Here is a 25,946-nt window from a genome sequence, read left to right as displayed (position 1 = left end):
GTTTGAGGGTGTTTGTTTCCTTAGGAAGGACATTACATGACTTAGAAGGAATTTTGAAGCAACCATCATCTTGAAAGCGAACTGGCAGATCGTATGTCAGCAAGTTGTAGAGAAGACTTCTGTATCAAACTCTATCCTTTTCAATAGACATATGTAGATAGATCAATACTTGTTCAAGTATTAATCATTCAATATTTCGTTGTTTGACATATTTTCTGAACATTCAAAGTGACATATTGTTATCTGTGTTGTACAGTATACGTCAAAAATGTGGAAAAGAGCACTGATATATTAAAGAAACTAATAAAACAGACGAAAAACTTTAGTTTCAGGCTGGTTTAGACCGAAATGAAATATCGAGTCGATTTCACCAAGAGTCGATTGAGATCAGTATGTATATTTCCTAATGGCAATGTCAATTCTAACGATAAGGCCAGTTAAACAAATTAAAGATTTAATAGAAGACAAATAAAATATATTATCATTTTTTTTTTTTTTTAATTTTAGATACCTTTTCTTTAACGTTGTAAGAAATATTAACCATCCCTTACATCGCCAATACGCTACCAACTTTAGGAGCTAAGATATTTTGTTCCTTGTATTTGTTGTAACACTGGCTCACTCACCCTTCAAACCCGAACCCAACAATACTAAGTATTACTGCTTGGTGGTAGAATATATTATGAGTAAACGGTACATACTCAGACAGATTTGCACAAACCCCAACCATCAAGTAATCTTTTCAAATTAACATAGATGATCCTGTTTATTTGTAACTTACCTATCAATCTGTTTATTTATCAAAAGTTATATCAAAAGCAAATTAAAGTCTCAACTCTGTTTATACAACGCTGTCAGTTGGAGTTGTAGTTAAGTATACACTGTCAAAATTTGTTGGTATGCGGTTATGACACAGGCTGTGTTCACACAAGTTAAATACGACTTAGGCAAAGTTCTTGTAACATTGTGAATAAGACTAAACTAAGATGCCAGTTTTGGCTGCGAAACTGGCTACATTGTATTTATAAGTAATAATTTAAGTATTTAAGTTGTTTATATTCATCAATATCTCTCTTGGACTTGCGTTTAGGTTTATTCTTAATATTTTAATAGATTTATTATCCACTTGTCACCTTTGGTTAGCATTCGAAGATAGAACTTATATTATTACCTTACGGAATGTTTGTGATGGATCCCTGCATAGTTCACGTGAAGTAACTCCTGTTCCTGGCAGATTTCATGGCACTTTATATGGATAAAATAAATTATACCTGGTTATTATTTAAATCTTTTTTTATTATTTAAAACAATCAAAAATATTGATCATAGAGGCGATCGTTTTGACTGACTGCGCATATATGATAAGAATTTATTATAATGATCTGGTGATGCTGACTGAGTACTGAGTAAATAAGTATAATCTTAGAATCTTGGGGTGTGGTAAAATTGTGGATCATGAATAAAAATCGGTTCATCGAAAATAACTTAACTTTGGCGTTAATCATTAATTCGCTATTTACAATAACGGAAGGTTTACGAGTGACGTCATTTTGATATTTTTTCATTCTGCTGGTTCGATTTCTGACTAAGATTGAATAAATAATAAAGTCAAGTTATATTATTTTTGTATTTTTTAAACCATAATATAGTAAGTAGATGGACAGGTAAATAGCCTACCTGATGGTAAGCGGTCAAAGGTGACCATAGATTTTAAGAAATATTAATTATGTCACCAATACGCCATCAGACTTGATACTAAAATTATGCATGTGGTTACACTATTTCAAACCAGAAAATAACAATTGTAAGTATTGCTGTTTAGCAGTAGAATATAATATGTGTGGGTGGGTACCACGAAGTCGGGCGTGCATAAATCCCCACCACCAAGAGTTTTCGTCATAATCGCACCGAAGCATTTTTAATTATTTCTTATGTTACAAGCTAATAAAGATAACCTGTATTTATGGAACAATAAACCTACTAAATAAAAATTGGTGTTTAGGCTTACATTAATAAATGAAAGACTGATGTTAACGTTTTTTTGAAAATTCATCCCTTAAGTGGTAATCTACTTAAGGGTGATTAGGGTTCAAATTATTAGATAAGTATATGATTTTTGAAATTCCCAATATGAAAATTAATTTAAAGGCAAACAAAAAGGTTACCAAAAAAAGTCAATGGATTCTGTATAATATTTCTTAGGAAATCTGAAACTAAACTAAACTTTGGAATAAAAAAAGTTCAACAATGTAGTAAGTGGGAGCCCAATTTGTTGAATTTACATTTATTATTTCCTTATTATTAATATAAATTAATGGCCAATGAGCGAACTGAGATAACAATGGATTCTATGAGGCCGTAGTCCGACATATTCCTGTGATATAGTAATACACACTAATTCCAAGTAAGATGTCAGTGTCATGTAATCTCTTTGATATTATTGTATGTTTAATTAACATAAACATTTCACTATTTGAATAAGGACAGTCCTTATGAAAATCATAACTAAGCAAGTAAAATCAATTATTGACCAAATAAAAAATTGAACATCTTATAATTTGTTTTTACTAAAAAAAATTGGTATTCGAAAACCAAAAATGAAACCTTTCGTATGACATCCCACCCATAAATAGTATGTAAATTTAAGATACATTTTGATTTTGAAATGTGAAGAAGAAAACACTCTACTACTTCAAGATATTGACAATCGTAGATTTGTTTGTGGGGTCTTTTTCTTAGATATTTAGATCACTATTGCAATAAAAATAAATTTTGTTCAATGAAGTGAATAGACTGGACTAGATTGATGGTACAGCATTTTCTACCGCCCAACCATAGTAATAACCTTCAAAAACACAAAAAATGGGATGCGAAAATCTAATTTATACTGAAACGTCGCAGCAAATTGTATATTCCACATTCTGTATTTATCTCTTGTTCTTTTATATTTGTCACTTACACAAGTCATTTCATACAGTCTATACCCATCGTCTTCTTGGTCTTCCTCTTGATTTAGAACCATCTAGATCAATATTTCTAATATAACCTTATTTTTGTATTATAACATTCATCCCTTCGCATTCTCATACATGATAATCAGTATCATTGCAACCTATTTAGCAAGTGTGAGTGACTTATAAAGTGTTGTAGTTCCTGCAGCATGGACGAAACGCAGTTCTCTGTGCGTATTGACTCTACAATAGAGACTTTCCACCACCAGGTGCCTGGTCTGCTTCTACCGGTTTTTTTTTGCCAAGGTATGCTAACTTTAATACTACTTTGACCAGCTGTTAAAAAACCAATAAGATGGCATTTACATTTAGTTATACCTCAAAAGCTGAGATGGCCCAGTGGTTAGAACGCGTACATCAAAATTCATCTCGTGCTCGGCGGTGAAGGAAAACATCGTGAGGAAATTTGCAAGTGTCTAATTTCAATGAAATTCTGCCACATGTGTATCCACCAACCCGCATTGTAGCGTGCGTCGTGGAATATGCTCGAAAACCTTCACCTCAAAGGGAGAGCAGGCCTTAGGCCAGCAGTAGGAAATTTACAGGCTGTTATTTATAATAAAAATGTAATATCAAAAGCTGTCAACGCTATGGCCGTGACCTTGGGACCTGCAAAAATGCATGGGCTTTAATTACTTAGCACCAGATGACCAGTACGCTCGTTTGCTTGATAAGGAAACATGAAAAAAATGCTTCGTATTCTATATGTTCGCGTCACTCCAAACCCAACATTTATATCTCGATAAATTGCATTCGCTTTTCATCCGTCCCTCACTAATAGTCTACACTCCAATCCATACATGACAACATCAAACCGATGGCAGGCTTTATATATAGTTTCCCTTTAGTGAAATGAACTATTACTACTATGAACATGAATAAATATATAATGTGACGTATCAAAGCCTGTAACATTGAACTATTTCAATGACATGTAATACGTAACCAACACCAGTGGGATTAACAGAATGAAATTTATTTTCCTAAGTGGGTTGTATGGTGGATGAAAGTTTGTATGTATATTCGTCGTTTACGATTTTAGAAATATGGGAGTCAGCATTTAGGCTTATGTTAAAGTTATCTGTTAAAGCGTTTCGGATTATTCATCACCCAAGAGAGTGAAATTGGTGATGAAAGTCGTATCTAAGTTCGTCACTTTTGAAACTTGAAAATAGGTGTTTAATAAAGGTCAGTAGTTAAAGCGCTTACGAAGATTCATCCCAGGGAATGAAAGTTTGCCATTTCTTAATGTAGAATCATGGAAAGTGGTGTTTGGCGTTCTGTTTATAAGTAAAACACCAACATTGCTGTGTTTTCTGATGATATACACCAACGATTATACGGCTCAAATTGAATTACAATCCAGAAAATACTTCATTTGAAATATATTGTTCAATAATAAATAATTTAACCTATATACAATAATTAATAGACCCTACTACGCATGCAAAAGTGAGCTTATTATCGATACGAGAGGATCATATAACAACACGAGCGAAACGGATAAATTGGTCAATTTTGTATTCAAATTATTAACAATTCTATTTATCAAAATGATACTTAAATATGAAAAACCTCAGTATATCTCTACATAATGTAGAGTTCATTATTAATATTTGATTTGCTGTTCATCAAAATAAATTACAGCTCTTACTAGCTTAATGTATTAATTAGTAACCCTTTGTAATTTTACATTTAAAAGCGTTAAAATATCGTGCATCCGGAGGATTTACCGAGTTTTACGCATAATAACTCAAGCAAAATAATCTTTGCTTCGAGGCCCTTAACAGGTATAGATGGAAGAGCCTATTTACATATATTTAAATTGCTAATAATAAAATCTGCATTTTATTCGCGAACGTGAACAAATACGAAAGAAAATACAATTTTGTGCTTAAGTTAAGATTCTTTTGTAATTATAAAAAAAAAATCTAAAGAGTCTACTAATTTTTATTTAGTATCTATATTTTAAAGTTTTATTAACCGATTGCATTGAAATATGTTATATTCCATCTGTGTATGGTGTGAATTCACTCAAACGATGTCAAAGTTGTTCGAGTAAGATCAATACTCGTGTTTGAAGACGCTCTACATACTTATCGGCGATCGGACGTCCAACGGATGGCGTTCCGAACTACACAATTGTTGTCACAGCAGGTACATATCTCGATATGTACCTGCTGTACGATATGATATCCAGTCTCGACAGGATCGCAGTAAATTGTAATGGTGGCCTGACCCCTCGCAATCGGTCGAGTCACCGGGGTGGAATTAAACGATTTATCGTCACGGACTCCGATTTTCAGGGATCCCTGTCACAAATACTGTTGTTATATGGCTCATTCTAAGCGCACATTTTAATTTTCTGTTTACGGGGCAGTTCTTTGAATAAGTGAATGTTTTGTACCCTCATATTTTATACCGGGCAATAGGGATTATGGGCGTATATTTATTTTTAATCCTAACTCCAATTCATTTTATTTTCAAACATTTCTATAATTACATTTTAATGATATAATTACACATTGATGACGTTTCATACCTAAACGTGTATCCTACATCCATCAGATATAATCAGCTTAATAAGTAACTTCAAATAATTCTACTATTCTATCGCTCTGTTTTATGTGATTAACGTTCCACGTCCATAAAGTTTTAAAGCTCATTATTATGAGAAAAAAGAGGATCCAATAGTTTCCACTAGAATTTTAATTCCATATTTTGGTGGTTGTTATAAAACTTCATAATGACAAAAGCTCGGTCGGACTGCAGTTCTATATGAAGTTGAGTTCAACGTATATAAGTCGTTGTAAAGTCATTTATTATTCAAAAATAAGAAATATAAGCTATATATACAAATATATTTTAAATTATGCATTATATACATTATATACGCTTACGAAAATAAATAAAATGCCTTATTTATTATACAGTTTATTTTAAAAAAAATAAAGATTTTAATATTGCATTAGGGTTGATATTTACTCGCGAAAATTATTTATTTCGCCTTGGATTTGGAAGCTTTCAGCAATCATATTTCAATGCGCCTCATTCCGTGTGCGACTCCATAGGGATAATATATCAACCCCAATTTATTTTCTTCAGTAACCTTTCATAACCTCGTATTCTCTGTCCACTCGTGTGGTTCCGTAAGACGATAATATCTTTTTTAAAATTATTATTACGGACATACTTTGTAATACGTTTATGAAAGTGATATTTATTATGTTTAGCAATATGTTAAACTTCTTTATGTAGATCACGCATAGCAAATCTTCAAATGGAGTTTTCCAGGTAGTGTATGCGAATTTCTTCAGATAGAAACGGGTATTCAAAACACGTCTCTCGCTGCGGGGAGACGAGATACAAATCCTCGGGGATGCAAAGAATCTGTTCGCAGCGTACACTTTTATGTTCACCTTAGCCTTATTTATACGCGATTGAATGAAAAATATGTGCATGATCGCATGTCATGTTGATATCATACTTTTATAACTTCAGTCAGAGATTTTACGAAAAAAATCACAAAGAGAACTATAATTACTATGTAATATTGTTTAGGAAATTATTTGTTGCATTGGCACTTTTTAATATGATATTATACAGTAATTAACTATATTTTTTTATATGTAATAATTAAGTATTTGTTCTATTTTCTATTTATTACTTGCATAATTCAACGAAAGGTTTATTTTCTTCATATAAAATGCATTTTTATCGATAAAAATTTCTAAGAAATACTGTTCACAATTATGTGAAATCCGATGGATAATTTTCATAAACTTCATAAAGTAATATTATTTACGTTGCATATCGGATAGTATATCCTGGAAAATGAATGTATTCCTAGGGGAAGGCAAAAAAATGTGTCGCCGACCAAACAAATTAAAAAGTATAAAGCCCACGCGACTAAGGCCCGGCTCAGCTCTACAAACACTCTATATGAATAGAAATCGAAGTATTCTTGATTTTTAGAGATAAATTATGATTTTATTGTGTATATTGAATCTGCTCAAAATATTTTATTAATTATACTGGTAAAAATACGAAAAATAGAAACATTGCTTTTACAATATATGTGTAAAAAAAATAACATTATTACCGTTTTATGTCTATATCTGATAAAATCTCGCACCGAGCGAATGTAATTGAAAACGCTTAAAATCATAAAGAGATTCCTTAATAATAGAGAAATTTCAAAGAATGTGACAGGAACTTTAGGGTAACGAATGAAAAATATTTTTACACGAAGCGCTACTAGCTCTACGAGCACTTTGCTTTCACAATATCAGCTTTTAATAAAGTGATAAAACATTTGCACCAAACACGCGATGCTCTTTATAATTTTTTGTAGTTATTTCACACTATTTTTCCAACATGATTTTATAGTTAATAACGTCGAATATGTTTAATATTTTACAATGTTCCTGGTTGTGTTACTAGAATATAGAAGCGATTATGGATTTATCATTATTTAGCAACAATTTCTAATTGAATTAATTAGGTATTATTAGACAACTCTATATATTTATACTCAAACTCAAACTCAAATTCCTTTATTCGACATAGAAGCATTACACTTTCTTATTGATGATCAAATTAAACACTACCACCGGTTCGGAAAAAGGAACACCCTGACCTGAGAAGAACCGGCGAAAGAAACTCAGCGGGTCTTTTTTTTTTGTCAAATTAATTACATACATAATTGTATATGAATAGAATCAGCTAGGAGGCGATCGTTTCATTCCCAAGGTGTGCTATCAAACATAAACTCACTAATTGTATAGTAACCTTTAACACACAAGCGTTCCTTAATATTTTTTTTAAATTTGGCAACAGAAGCATTTTGAACGCTTTCTGGGATCCTGTTGTAGAAGCGTATACATTGCCCCACAAAAGAGTTACTGACTCTATGCAGTCGAGTAACAGGAGTAACAAGATTGTGTTTGTTCCTTGTACGAATGGAAAAAACATTAATATTTTTCCGTACATACAAAACACTAAAGAATATATATTGAGAAGCAACAGTTAATATCTTAATTTCTTTATATTTATACCTTAATGATTCCTTGGCTCCTAGGTTATAGATTGCGCGAATAGCCCTCTTCTGCAGCACAAATATAGTATGGATAGCGGCTGCCTTACCCCAAAGCATACCATAGGACATTATTCTGTGAAAGTAACTGAAATAAACTAGGCGAGCCGTATCAACATCGGTAATCTAATTTTTTTGACCGCAAATGCCGCAGAACTCAGTCTACCCGCCAATCCGTTTATATGGGGGAGCCACTGTAACTTGGCATCAAGAGTTAGGCCAAGAAATTGAGTTGTTTCAACTGGATCCATCGATTCCCCATTGATTGGGTTATTATAATATTGGGACATTGGGTTTTACATTTTGCACGTTTGGAGTTTTAAATTTTACAATTTTAGTTTTTTTATTATTCAGCCTAAGATTATTTATGTTAAACCAGTGTACTATATCAGACATAGCATTGTTTACATCATCATACTGTACCTGTTGCCTATTAATTTTAAAAACCAAAGAGGTATCATCAACAAACATTACTATATCATGTTTGTTCCCAACAAGAAAGGGCAAGTCATTTATGTATATGAGGAATAGAAAAGGTTCAACAATTGATCCTAGTGGGACCCCCATACCAACTGAGACCCCAGGAGACCTTATCCGATTAACGTCAACCCTCTGAATTCTATTGTTAAGATAAGAAGTCAGAAAGTCGAGTGCACATTCTCTAATTCCATAGTGATATAGTTTCCTGACCAGAGTTTCATGTTGAACGCAATCAAAGGCTATGGATAAGTCGCAGAAAATACCTAAGGCATCCTGCGACCTCACCCAGGCTTCATAGATATTTCTTATAAGTTCGATACCTGCGTCGGTAGTCGAGCGACCCCTCGTAAATCCAAATTGTTTTCTATGAAGCAGATTGTATCTATTGAAATATGCTAATAATTGATTTAGAATATTTTTTTCAAATATTTTGCTGAGGGTTTGGAGTATTGAGATTGGCCTATAGTTGTTAGGATCTGAAGAGCTACCAGATTTAAATATTGGAATGACTTTACTATGTTTCATCAGGTCAGGAAATACACCACGTTGAACACAATCATTGAATATTATTGCAAGATAAGGTGCAATCACATCAATAATTGAATTAATCACCTTTACAGAAATACCCCATAGATCAGCAGTTTTCTTAATGTCTAATGACTTAAATGTACAAATTATGTCATTGGTATTTACAGGGGTAAAATAAAATTTTGATTTGCATTCTCGTACATTTTCTTTCATCAATCATTCGGTAACTGCTGGAGAAGAAATAAGTAACTTAGTTGTAGAATCTAGTATGTCAGCAAAAAATTGTTCAAAAACTGAAGCAACTTCCCGTTCACTATTTATGACTTAATTATTATAATTTAATTTCAATTCGGAGCTGCGACTGCCACCTCTACCAGTTTCACAATTAATAATTTTCCAAGTCATTTTTATTTTGTCATGTGCAAAGCACACTTTTCTAAATAATTTTGAATAGTTACTTACATAGTTGGCAAAAGTGGCACTGTGATTGTACGTCCTTTCATTATAAAGCTCGTACATTCGTTGCCTACTTTTATGAATTCCAATAGTAGCCCAATCATTGAATTTTAAAAAGTTTTTTGTATTAACTGTTTTAGAAGTGAATATTGCATTAAACTTGTTTCTAATTAATTTAAATAGATTATTATACAAAACATTGGGATTATCACTAAAAGATAGGTGTGGGAGATTGGCCATAATATTACTTCTAAACTTCTCAATACGACTTGTGGTCAAAGGAACAAACATTATTTTTTCGGAATTGCTTATTTTTTTAACATGGAAATTAAATAAAGCTTGTTGTCCACAATGATCTGAATTTAGTTTATTAATAATAATTTTATTTTGTGGAATATGGGTTGCAAATATGTTATCTATGCAAGTCGCTGTGGAATCTGTTATTCTTGTTGGTTCTGAGAACAGATTTACCAGATTATATGAACTTAACAATTATCTGAATCTAATACTTGTGGTTGTATTATGCAGTAAATTTATATTAAAATCTCCACAAACAATAATAATACAAAGTTACTAAACCAATTCAGATAAAATCATTATATAATTTAAAAGGTATAAAAGTTAATTTTGCACAAAAAAAATATATCTATTTCAACTACCTCCAAAAACTTATGAAAGTTAAGAAAATATTTATCATTGTAATACGAGATTATATGTATTTACGAAGGGATAATGTTTTATTATATTATTTAAGAAACGATAAAGAAAAATGTATATAATATATTTTTGTACCAAATGTTTATATATTGGAAAGCACTTGATCCTTTCAATAACAACATCTCTTCTCAATTTCTTAGAACCGCAAGATCCTACGTGATCCGGATCAATGAGATGATTCACTGTATCCTCTCATAATCCTTTAATTCACAAAAGGGAAATATTATATTAAGAGAGAGATTTTAAATTATGTTATCGACAATATATTGATAAAAATGTACCACGTGATTGATTATTATCAACGACCTCCTTTGTTCATTACATTATTAACATTACATTAACACCCTGTAAATTTCCCACTGCTGGGTTAAGGCCTCCTCTCCCTTTGAGGAGAAGGTTTGGAGCATATTCCACGACGCTGCTCCAATGCGGGTTGGTGGAATACACATGTGGCAGAATTTCGTTGAAATTAGACACATGCAGGTTTCCTCACGACGTTTTCCTTCACCGCGAGCACGAGATGAATTATAAACATAAATTAAGCACATGAAAATTCAGTGGTGCTAGCCTGGGTTTGAACCCGAAATCTTCGGATAAGATGCACGCGTTCTAACCACTGGGCCATCTCGACTCTTTCGCTCATCGCTTTAACCGTTAATCTTTATGAAGTTTTATATTTTCATTCAAAATGACAATATTTTTAAAACACCAATACATAATATGTTATTGATTCGTTTCACGTGATACGCTGAAAATCTTCCCTTTAACGACAGTTAAAACACTGGTTTACCAGTTTCTTTTAATTCAACTATAACATGTTCCTTCTTTTTATTTGAAATTATAGGATTTTTATAGAGAAACCCTTCCTAACCTGCGATATGTATATATATATAACCGGTTATTTTGTAATTGACCTATAAGTGGCATCTAAAATAAAAAGAAACCATTATTTGATCGTCTAACTTTATAACAATTTTATGTTTTAATAAACAATTTTCGCTTTGTTACTTATAATCCCTTTTTATGCTTAAAACATAATTTTGTTCCAAAAATTTAAAATATTGTTTTATAAAATTGAAATTAAAACACGCTTTCGAATAACCATATAAACCATATTGAGATCAAATTCAAGTTGTTAAATCATACTTATAGAAGAGTACCACTACCCTCCTTCTAACTCTATCAGCTCTTTTGGTGTCAAATTATAGTGTTGTCATTCGAATAGCAAAACTTCAAATCGATACGACAGGTAGACGCATATTGAAATCAATTTCCAAGATTTATTTACATGCTAAGTTTGTTATTGAAACTAATAAAAATCGTGCAAAAATAGGGTTTAAGCAAAATATTCAGTCCTAAGACATTTTGCTTAATATCTATTGCTTATTTTCCCCCCTCATAATGCCTCGGGGGATTCCGGTGGTTCGCGTGATTTATGGCTTATGCAAAGAATGAGAGGATATTTTCTACACCATAATTCAGCCTAGTTGAGATTAGAGGCGGACCAAAGGATGATATATCAATCTGTTTTATGTGTGAATACTTTTTCTTCTGTGACCTCGTTTATTTGTTGCGGATGTTACATTGTTCGCTCGTTCCGTCAAACGTTTTCTTTTATACAATTTGATATTTTACTTCAATAGAAACTCAAGAGTACGACAGGAATTGGCTAAGAAGTTTTCCTTCGAAGAATTCTTGAGACAGATAACCCGTTGTATCGATATTTTATTTAGAATCTATGAATTAACGATGTTATTTATTTTTCATAGATAAATATTTACTTTCTTAGAAATACGAGAATGAATTTATTACAACGGATGTATGTATGGCTTGATCTATTTTAAAAAAGGAATTTATTTTTCTTGTTTTAAGTACACGTTCGTTTATTTTACCTTAGAATGTTTTTATTTAGTCATAATAATTATATGAATTATTATTTGAATCTAATGAATCTACAACCATTGCCAAAATTTGATCTGTGTTTCACAATTAAATTACGACTCAAAACAATTTTATATTATTTTATATACAAATATTCTACTCAATATTTTCTAAGAGCCCTTTAGGTTCGCTTATATGTAATAGAACAAAGGATGTCTTTATTTCAAGTTATTTATACCGCCCTAATTTTCAGCTCGATAATATTGTCAATTAATCTTATATTCTCTAATTAATGCTATGAATTTTTATGCTATTTTATAATTATTTATTTAATTATTTATCTTTTTCGGATGTTTCAAACGACACAACTGGATTTATTTAAAGCGTTGTGTATAAACACTGGCAACACAAACAGTTACTTAAAATATATCTACAGAAGAAAAAAAAAATGTTTGCCTGACCCGTGATTTGAACCCTATACCTGAAGATCTGCAGCTATATACGCTAGATACTTGACCACATAAGAGGGCAGAAATATATTCATACATGGATTTTAATATTACAGAACAATAGTAAAAATGTAACTCATGGAAGGCACGTATTTGTATTAAATAGAGGTTACGTTTTGATATTCTAAAACTAACGATTAGTTTTGCTACTCGTTCCACGTTCTGCTCGCTATTTCAACAATTCTATAGAATAAATTGGTCCGCGATGTCCTATTTCAATTCTTCAATATATTTTGCTGTGTCACCAGATGCCTCGACGGAAAATCGACTTAGAGTCTACATAATGATACATTTACATGAATACATTAAAAAAAAATGTTTTTCTCAGCTGTATCACGTGTGTTGATGTCATGATCCTTGTAGTTCAGAAAACATAGTCCAATATTGGGCGTATTCAGTCTATTCGGATCTAATGAGCGAATTGATTCTAGAAAGTGACCGAATGCGTTCACCTTCTATAATCTAAATCTATCTGCTCCTACGATCATAGATCCTTCGACATAGTAGCATAACATTAAAAAATATAAATTTTAACGTTAAAACATTATTTGAGATAAATTGCATATCGTAGGAGCACGTATATACATTAAATTTCCAACGTCATAAAAAAAATGTTTGTCAAGGTTAAGAATTCCAAATATACAATAAATTTAGAGCCAAGTATCATTAATTCCCATTTTTAAACATAAACAAAAATATATTACGATCCGGTCCAAAATATACCCATATTAATTGTCTTCTTTTTATTCTATTTTCTATTTCTGTTCTATTTTCATCGAAATTACTCATGAGCTATATTTTCTAATAAACAAGATCGTGATCGAAGTTCTAAAGAATAAAATTTGTAACTACTCAGCCGTATTCATTCAAGTGTAAGTTCGCTGGAATAGTAACTAAATCACTATCTATAAAATTATCTTATGAAACTACCGATAAAACAGGTTCCTTGCGATATTACATTGATCTTACACTAATTGGTAGATAACAATTAGTGTATCATCAATGTTAATATCAGATGATATATCAAATTATATTGGAAATAACAATCGCAGTCTTAACGTAAATATTGTGTTAAATGTAACATTAAATGTAAACATAGCTTTAATTCCATTTATCTATCTACAACAATCCTTATTCAATATTATCGCTGTGTTGTTTATTTGTATAATTAGTTTAATATTGTAACGTGAAGTTTATGCTTTTATATGATAGTACTTTCTTTTGTTTGCAAGGCGTCGTTGCAATATTTATATTTTATATATAATATGCCTTATTTTATATATAATATATCCATATTATATATAAAATAAGGCAATACTCGCTTATGAAAAATGATGTTGTACATAACATAATTGCTCTTAACTTAAACTGATCACTCGGTCGGATGAACATGAATCGTGGGCATTTTTTAAACAATTCACGAGTAAATTATTTAACTAAGACTTACCATGGCGTGTGTCGTTAATATCTATCCAACGGAATCCCTTTGATGTACTTAAATACAGAATAATAAAAATTTCAAAAGGTTTTTGAGGCACACATATTGCTTTTTTTTAATATTAGTTAAACATTGGGATAATACATTAGAATTGAATAAGTTATCATAATTTTACATTAAGCTAAATATACTGTCCCTTATAGTAAATTGTGATTTAAAACACAGCCTGGGCTATTTCTTCTAAAAAGGTACGTATACTTATTTAACGTTACAACGGAGCAACTATATTTCATGAGTAAATATACCCTTCGGATACGTTATCTAATACTTAGTTTTAGTGTATAGGTTCAGGACTGTCCAAACAAAGTAAATATATCATAAAAAAATTTAGTAAGCAGACCTGCCTGACTAGGCTGTATACAATAATAATCCAACAGACATTCGAAGTGACATCAAAGTCGAATTATTCAGAGAAACCAGATGAAAAAATACTTACTTTTTGTATACATATAATAATAATAATTACTGGACAACATCACATACATTACTCTGATCCCAATGTAAGTAGCTAAAGCAATTGTGTTATGGAAAATCAGAAGTAACGACGGTACCACAAACACCCAGACCCAAGACAACATAGAAAACCCGGGACCTCAGAGTGCCGTACCCATGTAAACCGGTGTACACACTACTCGACCATGGAGATCGTTGAATCTTATATTATATCATATATTATGTTATATATTATTTTCCAAATGACGGTAGGATATTACGAAAGCATGATTAGTAATCCGGTGATAGTAAAAACAAGTAAAAAATCGAACGTTCCGAGAAAGCTAACAATCAATAAAAAACAATTTTGATGATATAATAATAAACAAAAATTAATCATTTATTTATTCATTTCTTCTATAGTTCTACATATGACCTACCTCATAATCACTTATATGAATGAATATTTGATTATTTAAACTAAAATTGAAATTAAAATTGAGTTAAAATTAAATGATAAATTTCATTTTTACATCTAAATATTATCTGATTTAGAACAAGTTATTTCATAATATATGTTATTTAAAAATATATATTTCGCTTATATATATTATATACCTGTATTTAAAAATTTGTAAAACCTGGTATTTTAATTCTCGCTTTTTTACTTAAAATCTATTAATTCATTCGTAGTACAATATGCTTAATTTAATAAATTAAATATCACCGTATCATTTTAAAATGGATAACTTCACATACTCAAGGATTTCAATAAAGTTATGAGTCAGAAAAGGGCTATTCGTGCAATTTATAACCTGGGCCCAAAAGATTCGTTAAGAGATAAATTTAAAGAAATTAAAATAATGACTGTCGCTTCTCAATTTGTTTTTGATAATGTTATGTATGTACGCAAAAACATAAACGATTTTCCCAGAAATTGTGACGTACATTCTATTAACACTAGGAACAAGAATAAACTTGTTACTCCACGTACCCGATTACACAGGGTTAGTAACTCTTTTTTGGGGCAATGTATACGTTTTTACAACAGGATCCCAGAAAACGTTCAAAATTATTCAATTATAAAATTCAAAAGAATCGTTAAAGAGCGTTTGTGTGCTAAAGGATATTACAACACTAATGACTTTTTAGTTGACTGCACACCTTGGGAATGAAATGATCGCCTCCAGGCTGCTTCAAATAACTAAAATATAATTATCATTGTACATAATAATGGTTAAAAAATATATATATATATATCCCGCTGAGTTTCTTTCGCCGGTTCTTCTCAGGTCCGAGGTGCTAAATTCCGAACCGGTGGTAGATTTTTGACAATCAATAAGCAAGTGTAAACACTTCTATATTGTATAAAGATTTTTGACTTTGACTTTGACATAAGGAATTTCAGAAATAAAACAAGATAGTATCTGCAGTCTCATTTAATTTATCATTTGTATTAACTAATATAGGTACATCAAAACACACATGCGTAACAAATTAGATCGGAAGATATGTTAAGAACCAGTGACACAACACACTACTATAAGTCGCTTATAGCTGTACTTCAACCCATCCCATTCAGCCCATCCGGACGAAAAAAACCGTCAAACCTATTTGTAACCGTTCAAACTAAAAATAAAGTGCGGCAGATCGTTTTATATGCAATATGTCTAGCGGCACTATTAATGAACTATTTTAGCCAATATCAAATATTTCATTTTAGATACAAAACAAATTCATCATTAATATGGACATATTCTTGCGAATAGTCAAATTCAATTAAACACAGTCGGTTAGAAACAGGCCTCACGGCTGGATACTCTCTGCGTACAGAGCGTAAGCAAATATCTACAAATTGAATTTTCCCATCGTCCGAAATATTTCTCGTACCAACGGCAGGAAGCCTAACCTAAATCTAGTATAGAAATGGTTATATCGTCCACCCGCCACGATGTATTACCACTTTAAAAAAATAACACTAAAACGCTGTGTAGATATTTTAATATTGTCATTGTTTACTTTTAATTAGCATTTACGTATAATATATTACATGTATACAGCTAGAGTAGGAAATATTATTAATATTACAAAGCAATTTAAATAAAATTGAGTACAAAATCTCTTTGCTTTTATTATTAATTAATTAGTTTATGCGATATAAACCAAAACTGTTCAAATATACTCACGAACACAATACAATGTTCATTATAAATTCGTAATCGAAATACTGCATTCGAATAAATTTATCAGACTCCAAATTACCCCTTTGAATATTCTATACAGCTGTTTTAAAAATCATAAATTTTCATATAAATTATGGACTTTCAATAAGTAACGATTAAGCATCTTGTAAAAAAATCTAGTCTATAACTATTTACATATATTACAAAACGTTTTTAAGTATCAGAAAAAAGTATAAATATAAAATAATATGAAATATTGATATCCGTTTTACGCGAAGCCATACAAAATCAAACGAATGTATAAGAGATATACGAAATGTTGTAATATGAGTATAATTAATTATCTAGGGAAAATACTCGTACGGTATTTTAAGACATTTCATGTAAATTTTGCTAATAACATTATTTAATATATAATATCTCGAAATCCGTTTTTATTTTACTCTATTATCGGAATATAAATAAGCGTAAAAAAATCTTACACAAAACTTATTTTCTACCAAGTCAAATGAAGAAAAACTGACTTTGAGTTTATCTTATTACGGATATGTTACGTAATAGTGTTTTTGAATTGCAGACATTTATCAAAATTATCGTATAACTAACGGTTACATTAACTATTAAAATAACTGTTAAAACCTTTTTGGACGTCCAACCACGAGCTTACCTTTGTGTTATCCCCGATCGATTTTTTTTTGTAATTTAAATACAAAAAAAAATCTTTTTAGAACAAATAAAGATTTTTGTATTTTTAATAATTTTATATATATTAAATAACTGTCATATATATTCGTATAATAATACATTTATTATAAACTGAATCAAATGAAACTTGACATAAATAAGCGAGCTATATTTGACTTAGTTTTTTTATTCTCATCAAAAAAACTTCAAATCAAAAGAAAGTAACAAGCAAGTAGATTAAAGTATACAGAAATATCATGACAGTACATAAAAATGTCATGATAATCGTCTGCATTGAAGCCACGGCTGGTGATGTATCGTCACGTGCATAATCCTCATGAATCGAAATAGCTATTAAAAAGTACTAAAACGTAAGGTGATTTCTATCGCACCGTCTGAAGGTTCGCGTGACTGTTAAATGTTACTTATCTACATTCGAATGTTGTATGGAAGTGTTTTGTGGTTTGTCTAGACATATTTGACTTTACCGTGAGACAGACTCTACAGTCTGTCAGAATTTACACAACCAAACTACAAAAAAAAACTTCGAATCAGCAACGACAAATACTGTTTCATTCTATACGAGTACAGGAAATAAATATCTTTAACGTTTTTAATACATATTTTAATACTGAGAACTATTTTTCATTTAAATACAATTATAGATTTTTATTTTAGAAACATTCGATATTCGTGTTAAAAAAATGTTACAACAAAATTTAATTTAGAGTCTGGTTTAAAACGAGTAATATCGCAGTTAGTGACATTAAAAACTAAAGAGAATTAAAATAAGCTTCGTTATACTTAAAACATAATTAATAAGCATATAATATTGTAATATTATATCTATATCTAAAATCTAATAAAATCGTCTACTGTACAACTATGGCACTGTTTAAAGTATTATTTTAATTATATATCTTATTTAAAATGGAATGATAATAATGGAATTGGTAAATAATAAACGAGAAGGTAGTTTGTACGGTCTTAACATCACCGTATAGTCAAATAGAAATTTACTAAGCGCCTCTATTTAATATCGGCGCTTCTCAAGTAAATAAATATTAATAGCATTACATTTACAATACGGAATGTTAATATTAAAGCCTGTTTAACATCATTTCTTACTTTGAATACCCTTTATAATATTCATTATTAATTTTCAGCTCTCGTAACTCCCAGATGTAGATTAGTTGATAAAAAAAACTCATCCGAGTTCCACTAATTGAATACAATATCATAACAACATATTATAATTTTTTCAGCACTTACGTACATTGTTCGCAATTCTAATAAACCTCTGACGTGTAAACCGAGCACCGACTTAAGAAGTTTCAATTTTATTTAAAACTACATCCTTAAACTATGAATATAAATTATTATGGCAACATTATCTTTTGGTTATAGATGTGAATACATGTTCTGCTACTTCGTCTTATACACCAGATATATTTAAAATATCTTAAGCAATTATTATAGTATTATGAAACGATTGAGAAACAGTTATGTATCGGTTGGTTGATTTCTTAAGGTGACGATTTATTCGAAGCGATATTTTTTGGAATATTTCCTATAAAAATAAAGCTTACTGTCCACTATGTTGATTAAGTTGGATTACACAGAAAAAATTAAAGTGAATAATTGCGTTTCGAACCAGCGTTCATCTTATAAATTGGTGAAATGTGACCACGAAAGAACAATTTAAAATGGTAAGTGTTTAAAGGTGGGACATTCATAAGATAATATTAATATAATCTTCAATTTGCGCTGCGTAACGCGACATATTTCGCATGTTTATGTGAATAGATTTAATGTCAATGAACTGTATTTAAAGTATATAAAACACAATTTCAGTTACTTTATTGATATTGACGATTTGCTAAAACACTAATAACAATCTATGTGCTTTTATGCACGTTATTACATATGACGGATACGCCTCGTATATACACTACTATGTAAACACAAAAAATAATACTTATTAATTCACCCTTTGAAAGATATGATTTAGATATGACAATGTGTTTAATTAACAATTCTTATCAATAAACTTCGCTGACCGCTAACCAGATAGCTTCCAAATTAGTCACTCCACGAGTTTCAATGAACACACTACACTCGCTACAGCAAACTAAAGCAACATCGACGAACGCGCCGTCCGAATGAAATCGCTATAAATATCGCTGTACGTCGTAGTGCATTCAGTGGACGATCAGCTTTATTTGCATGATTAGTCACAATATCGAACCATGGACATCGGTCGTATAGGCGCCTTGACGTCGACGTGTCGGCCTCCGGACTTCACGCTCGCAATACAACCGCGTAGTCCCGAGTAGAGAGCCGGCGGTAGTCCCAGCGGTAGCGAAGGAGCTCCGCCTAACGTCAAATTAATTCACTTCATAAAACAAAATGGATAATGGAACAAACGTTCTCTGAAATAGGATTATTGCGCGCTTAAAAAAACAATGATCAATGTTGTGCTACCTATACGTTGTGCCTTTGTTGCTTTGTCGGAGCTGACACTTGTAGTTTTTCACGGGTATTTAAATCGTTTTATACAAATTCGATAACGGTATATGACTATAGAAGGCTACAAAAAGTAATTGTTTTATGGTAAACGAATCGTTGAAATAGTAGAGTACTTATTCAGTTTAATGTAAATGGAAATGGTTATTTAATTATTAGACTAATTGTAGACTGGCAATGACAAAAACGATTTTCGAAAGACAATTGCTAGTTATAATATTTTCAGTGTCAACCCCGTTTTTGATTCGACTAATTAAACATGAAGTTGTTTTTAACTCACCAATCCACAGCTTAGGGTTCGCTTTCGAGGGTACCAGCAGCGACTGCGAGTAGCCTCTGACCGGCGGCATGTCGTCCACTTGCAGCATCGCAAGTCTCTTGCGTCGCCTCACTACGGCCGTGTGCCACAATCCGTCGTCCACTCTATCCTGAGACTCCACACTTTGGAACCAGTCCTCGTGTGTGGCGGAGTTCTCCTTTGAATCCGTGTCCGTGTAAATTAATTGTAATTTTCCGTAACTAATTCCGAGTCCGATGAAGTCGCGAGGTCGTATACCGATTTTCCGTCTCCACATCAAGAGGCCAGAGTCGTTATGTGTACGAAATTTGATCTCGTATCTAATGCCACGGAGGCTGCGGTTCCTAAAATGCATAATGTATTATATTTCACATTTTTTCAGTGTCATTACTCAATTTATTTTTATTCTACATCAATTTGAGCCGAGATGGCCCAGTGGTTAGAACGCGTGCATCTAAACCGATGATTTCGGGTTCAAACCCAGATAGGCACAATAACCCGCATTGGAGCAGCGTGGTGGAATATGCTCCAAACCTTCTCCTCAAAGGGAGAGGAGGCCTTTAGCCCAGCAGTGGGAAATTTACAGGCTGCTAATGCATGCTAATGCTAATGCTAGATCAATTTCGATATTTTTATACCATGACATACTTAAAAGAAATATATGTATATACAAAACATTTCATAAAACAATTTGGAAGAATGGTGTTAGTTAATCCTTTTTATTATTCTATATAGTTTTTAAAGCTATTATGAATGCATCTGTATGCAAATAATTAACGTTATTGACATGCATAATGGAACTCAACGCCAACTCGTGTAATAGAAAGCAGTGTTTAGAATTTATGCTTTTATGCAAACGACGGACATAGATTCAACTTTTATTATGGCGCCCGCTGCGATTTCAACAGTCAGTAGCGGAGGCAGGAATATTTAACACGGGTGTTATGGAATGGTGAAAAAAAATGCTCGAATATATGCAAACAAACCAGGTAATTATATTCGTTTTTTTTTTGGTAAACATTCTTTTTTAATGGAAGTTTGCAAACGCCAACTTCTTTGTGTTTATAATAAAAAAAAATCTATGGCAACATTTTGGTGTTCTATAAAAATAAAATTTGTTTTTATACTAGCTATTTAAATAGAGTTTGCGACGATTAAACGATTTTATTGGCAACATTGGTCTGCAATAATGCCAACAATGCAATTCTCTTTCACACGAATGCTCTCGCAGATTATAATATTATCCAGTGGACGGATCAGACCGCATCATATAAAATGCATGAAAACATCCGAACGAATTTCACGTTACGCTCCGACCGCTTCGTCAATAATGTGCGCGTCGCTTAACTAAACGTCAAACTTAATAACTATTGATTCGCAACCTTTGTTTCCTATTACCTTGTAGTGATAGATAATCAACTTAACTATAATAAATATTATCTTTAAAATATCGAAAAGTTCGAGAAAATATCGATTCGAGATGGCCCAGTGGTTAGAACGCGTGCATCTTAACCGATGATTTCGGGTTCAAGCCCAGGCAGGCACCACTGAATTTTCATGTGCTTAGTTTGTGTTTATAATTAATGTCGTGCTCAGCGGTGAAGGAAAACATCGTGAGGAAACCTGCATGTGTCTAATTTCAACGAAATTCTGCCACATGTGTATTCCACCAACCCGCATTGGATCAGCGTGGTGGAATATGCTCCAAACTTACTCCTCAAAGGGAGAGAAGGCATTAGCCCAGCAGTGGGAAATTTACAGGCTGCTAATGTAATGTATGTAATGTATCGAAAAGGTACATGAAAAATCACATTAATTTTTTTTCAATTCGAGAACACTAGAACGGAACATTAAAAGGTCGAGAAACACTGTCTTAACGAAGTAAGTTAGTTCAGTGAATAACAGTTTGACACAAGTTGATGTCATTGAAAGGACGTTACGAGTTTCGCATATTCCAGCGATCTGAACCGAGTCACGTACGAGCACTTTGGCGTGATCTGATAGATTCAACTCAATTTACAGAGGCTAATGAAGTCCCACTACTGAAATAAGCTCCGAATGTATAATGCGGGAAGCGTTAATTCACTAAGTCGCAAACTAAATTAAACAATATGTATATTGCATTATGCATTGACGGCGCTCGCTGTATCAGGAAGTGACGTTTTAGGGAATACAAATTATTAGTTTGAACACTTACACTGATAAAAGAATACAGACGAAAATTTAGAGCTATTTTTTTTTATGGCATTGGTTGGCGGACGAGCATATGGGCCACCTGATGGTAAGTGGTCACCACCGCCCATACACAAAGGCGCTGTAAGAAATATTAACCATTCCTTACATCACCTATGCGCCACCAACCTTGGGAACTAAGATGTTATGTCCCTTGTGCCTGTGATTACACTGGCTCACTCACCCTTCTAACCGGAACACAACAATACAGGTTACTGTTATTTGGCGGTAGAATATCTGATGAGTGGGTGGTACCTACCCAGACGGGCTTGCACAAAGCCCAACCACCAAGTACGCTACTAACTATGGATCAATGTACGTATGTATCTACAGACGAAAATCTCCTCCTTTTTTTAAAAACAGTTATGAATTAATAAAATACCAATAATAATAATAACTTCAAGTGAAATTAAGTTAAAGCTTTAATAAATAAGACTATATGGTACAATTTTTTTCCGTTGCTATTTATTGACATATTTAACATGATCTTCATTAAGTTATATTATAATAATGCAATATTTTGATCAAAATACTTCTAAAAAAACTTATAACACTATCATTTTAAATCTAGTTTATTAAATTTAATTCATTTACGTAGTATGCAAAGTTCTTAAGTTTGTTGGTCGGGTTGTCTTTTGACATAGGCTAATTATGTTAGTTGTGCGTAAATCTTAAGAGTTAGTGCGTGTAAATTATTTTTAAGAGAAAAGTATTTACCTAAACTATTTTATATCGAAGGTAGATTCATTAGTACTTATATCTAAAAGTATTACTGAGTACATCCTTCAAATGCTATCTTACGTCATAATTTCCTTCACCATCGTTAGTTTGTAGGCTAGAAAGAGATAAAATTAGTTAGTATAAAATGAAAATAATAATTATATCAGTTAAGACAGAATATTTTGTATTATTGAGAAATGTTAAATGCAAGTTTAAAATTAGTTCAAGGATATTTCCAACCATAAAAAAAATATTGTAATATTTATAAACTTTGATGAAACTTAACCTTAATAATCCAAAATGACAAGTAATAGCAACATTGTATAAAAAAAAAAAACTTTATATATAGAAATCCCTAAACTAAAAATTATACGCAGAATATAGGATTGAAAAAAAAAGTACAATCGATGTGATAAAATTGATAATACAATAATCGTAAGCGTTGTAAAATGTGATCAAACGATCCGCATGAATATGTTATAAGCCTTATGCGGTACGGCAATCAAATTATCCATTGATTTATACTTAATTTTTCTGCTACAATTACTTTATTACTTTGCGGTTACATCTCATAAATATATTTGATAATTAAACAAATCAAACGTATGACAATGTTTAATTAATTCCAATTCGACTAATAATAAATTGACGCGAAACAATAATGATCGTCATTGTCATAATTGTTTTCATTATTGATAAAACATAACAGATAATGGCAAAAGTAATTTCGTTGCTATTATGAATATTAATTCGTTTCCAACTTACCTGCGGCCGCCCCGACTTCTGTACGAATAATAATTATTTCCGTCGAACTTAATGGGCGCTCCATCGTTTAACATCTCCACTTTTAATTGCACCTCGCAATTCCTTCCCTGGTAACCGTCCAGGCATATACATTTGTATTCATTCAGCAGAGGTATGCATGTACCATTGTTTTTGCATGGAGTCAGACCTAATTATGCAGAAATAATTAAAATTCAATTCACACCGAAACGATTTACATTTAAATACCTTGATTTCGGTAGGGATTTAAAGGAGACCGATGTCCTTAATGATAGCGATCAAGTTAGACAAGCGATGGTCGTAAACATAACTCATACAATGCACTCACCGTCCCCGCAAGGCGGTCCGGTGTACTTAGTCACGCCGCTCGTAGCGCAAGGCAGTCTATCTTCCTCAGCCACTACAGAACACTTGGCTGTATCCCCTCCGTATAACGATAGTGGATTGCCGTTCACGAAAACTTGTTGCACAGCGCCTATGAAACTGCTGGTCACCCCGGACATTTTGTGAGGACGGACGTAGGCACTGAGAAAGATAACTTATTTCAACGTAGTGAAAGACTACGTATAATAAATCATAAGTAAGATTGATGACTGTCTGATTTTATTTTTTTATTTTAAATAAAAATGTATATCTGATTTTATTTACATTCATTTAATGACAAAAAAGAATGTTTTTTGCGTTGTGCCATTTTCCTACCAACTCGTGTTCGCAAATTAAATTTGATTGAAATGGTAAAAAAAAAAATATTTTGCATTCAATACAATTTCCTTTTATTTATTCATAGACTTATTGTATTTCAAAGGAAAACGTGTTTGACAAAAACATTACGTCTGATTCAAGACACTTGAATTTAATGAACGTTGCAATAAAGTAACGGAGCTAACAAATAGTAGGACTTAATTGTGTTACTTCAAGTTGTTATCAATTTAAATAAATCTGTCACATTTGAATTTTAGAATCGGATCACGAACTAACTAATTGATTCAATGTTTCAAATAGTAAATATAAATTGCTGTCATTAATTATTTAAAACGATCTGTCAAAATTGGACAAATCAATAAGACCTAGTCATATGTAAATATACATATACTTCATATAAGATTACTTTAATGAAATAATTTATATAAAAAAATAAATAATGATAACGACTAAGATTTTAATGCGTTAAATTTATATTAATATTTCAACTAATGCTCAGCAGCGGTGAGCGAAAAATGTCTTAAAAAAAGCTTTGAAGTATTGTTGTTAAATTGATTCTCAGAAGTTTATTTTTCCTTAAGAGGAAAGATGATTGTTGTAAATAGTAGAAGAAACATACATTCAGTGCAACTACTCACGGTAATGAGCCGATAAACAATGGTAAGGTGAGTTCAAGGTGTGTGAGCGGTGGCGCGGAGCTGCCGCGCAGTGCGGGTAGCTGGTCGAGCTGCAGGCTGCCGTGACGCCCCGAGCGAGACGCGCGCACCCGATGCCACCTACCTTTCGTAATTGCTACAGGCGACCTGGTAAATATATATATTTATTATCATATTTTTGGGAACACTCAAAAATTACTAAGGCAACGAATCGGCAATCTGGTGAAATATCAGCATCATAGCATAGCATAGATGTAGTATCATGACACTAAAAACTATCTAAGCTAACTATATACATAAGACTTAAAGATAAAACGAAACTTGTATCATTTCAAAAATATTAATCTGTGTTGAACTGAGAATGCCAATAAACTGTATTCATTAAATAAAAAAACTTAAATGTTGGACTAAAACGCTCTGCTCAGAAATAAAACGTCACCACTATCAGTGTTTAACCTACTAAGTGAAAACTTACTTCGAAGTTCTGAAATAAGTCCACAAAGTTCGTTTTTAAAGTAAAATATACTTTTATTCTCACTAGAATAAGATAGTCGT

General features: G+C 31.9%; 1 protein-coding gene across 1 annotated transcript in view; it reads right to left on the bottom strand.

The window, feature by feature from the left end:
* LOC113398947 (agrin-like) overlaps positions 1 to 25,946 on the bottom strand; it is a 331,801-nt gene that overhangs the window by 257,146 nt on the left and 48,709 nt on the right. The window contains exons 23-27 of the mRNA XM_064220817.1: positions 25,374 to 25,538; positions 24,362 to 24,558; positions 24,016 to 24,202; positions 20,281 to 20,642; positions 18,751 to 19,850 (exon numbers count right to left, since the gene is read on the bottom strand). Of these exons, the coding sequence (XP_064076887.1) occupies positions 19,705 to 19,850; positions 20,281 to 20,642; positions 24,016 to 24,202; positions 24,362 to 24,558; positions 25,374 to 25,538 (1,057 nt within the window). The 3' untranslated portion in view covers positions 18,751 to 19,704. The remainder of the gene's footprint in view (positions 1 to 18,750; positions 19,851 to 20,280; positions 20,643 to 24,015; positions 24,203 to 24,361; positions 24,559 to 25,373; positions 25,539 to 25,946) is intronic.

The sequence above is a fragment of the Vanessa tameamea genome, chromosome 2 (assembly GCF_037043105.1).
Source record: "Vanessa tameamea isolate UH-Manoa-2023 chromosome 2, ilVanTame1 primary haplotype, whole genome shotgun sequence".
NCBI classification, from domain to species: Eukaryota; Metazoa; Arthropoda; class Insecta; order Lepidoptera; family Nymphalidae; genus Vanessa; species Vanessa tameamea.
The sequence above is the reverse complement of the archived record's forward strand: the minus strand, read 5'-3'. Positions and strand labels throughout refer to the sequence as shown.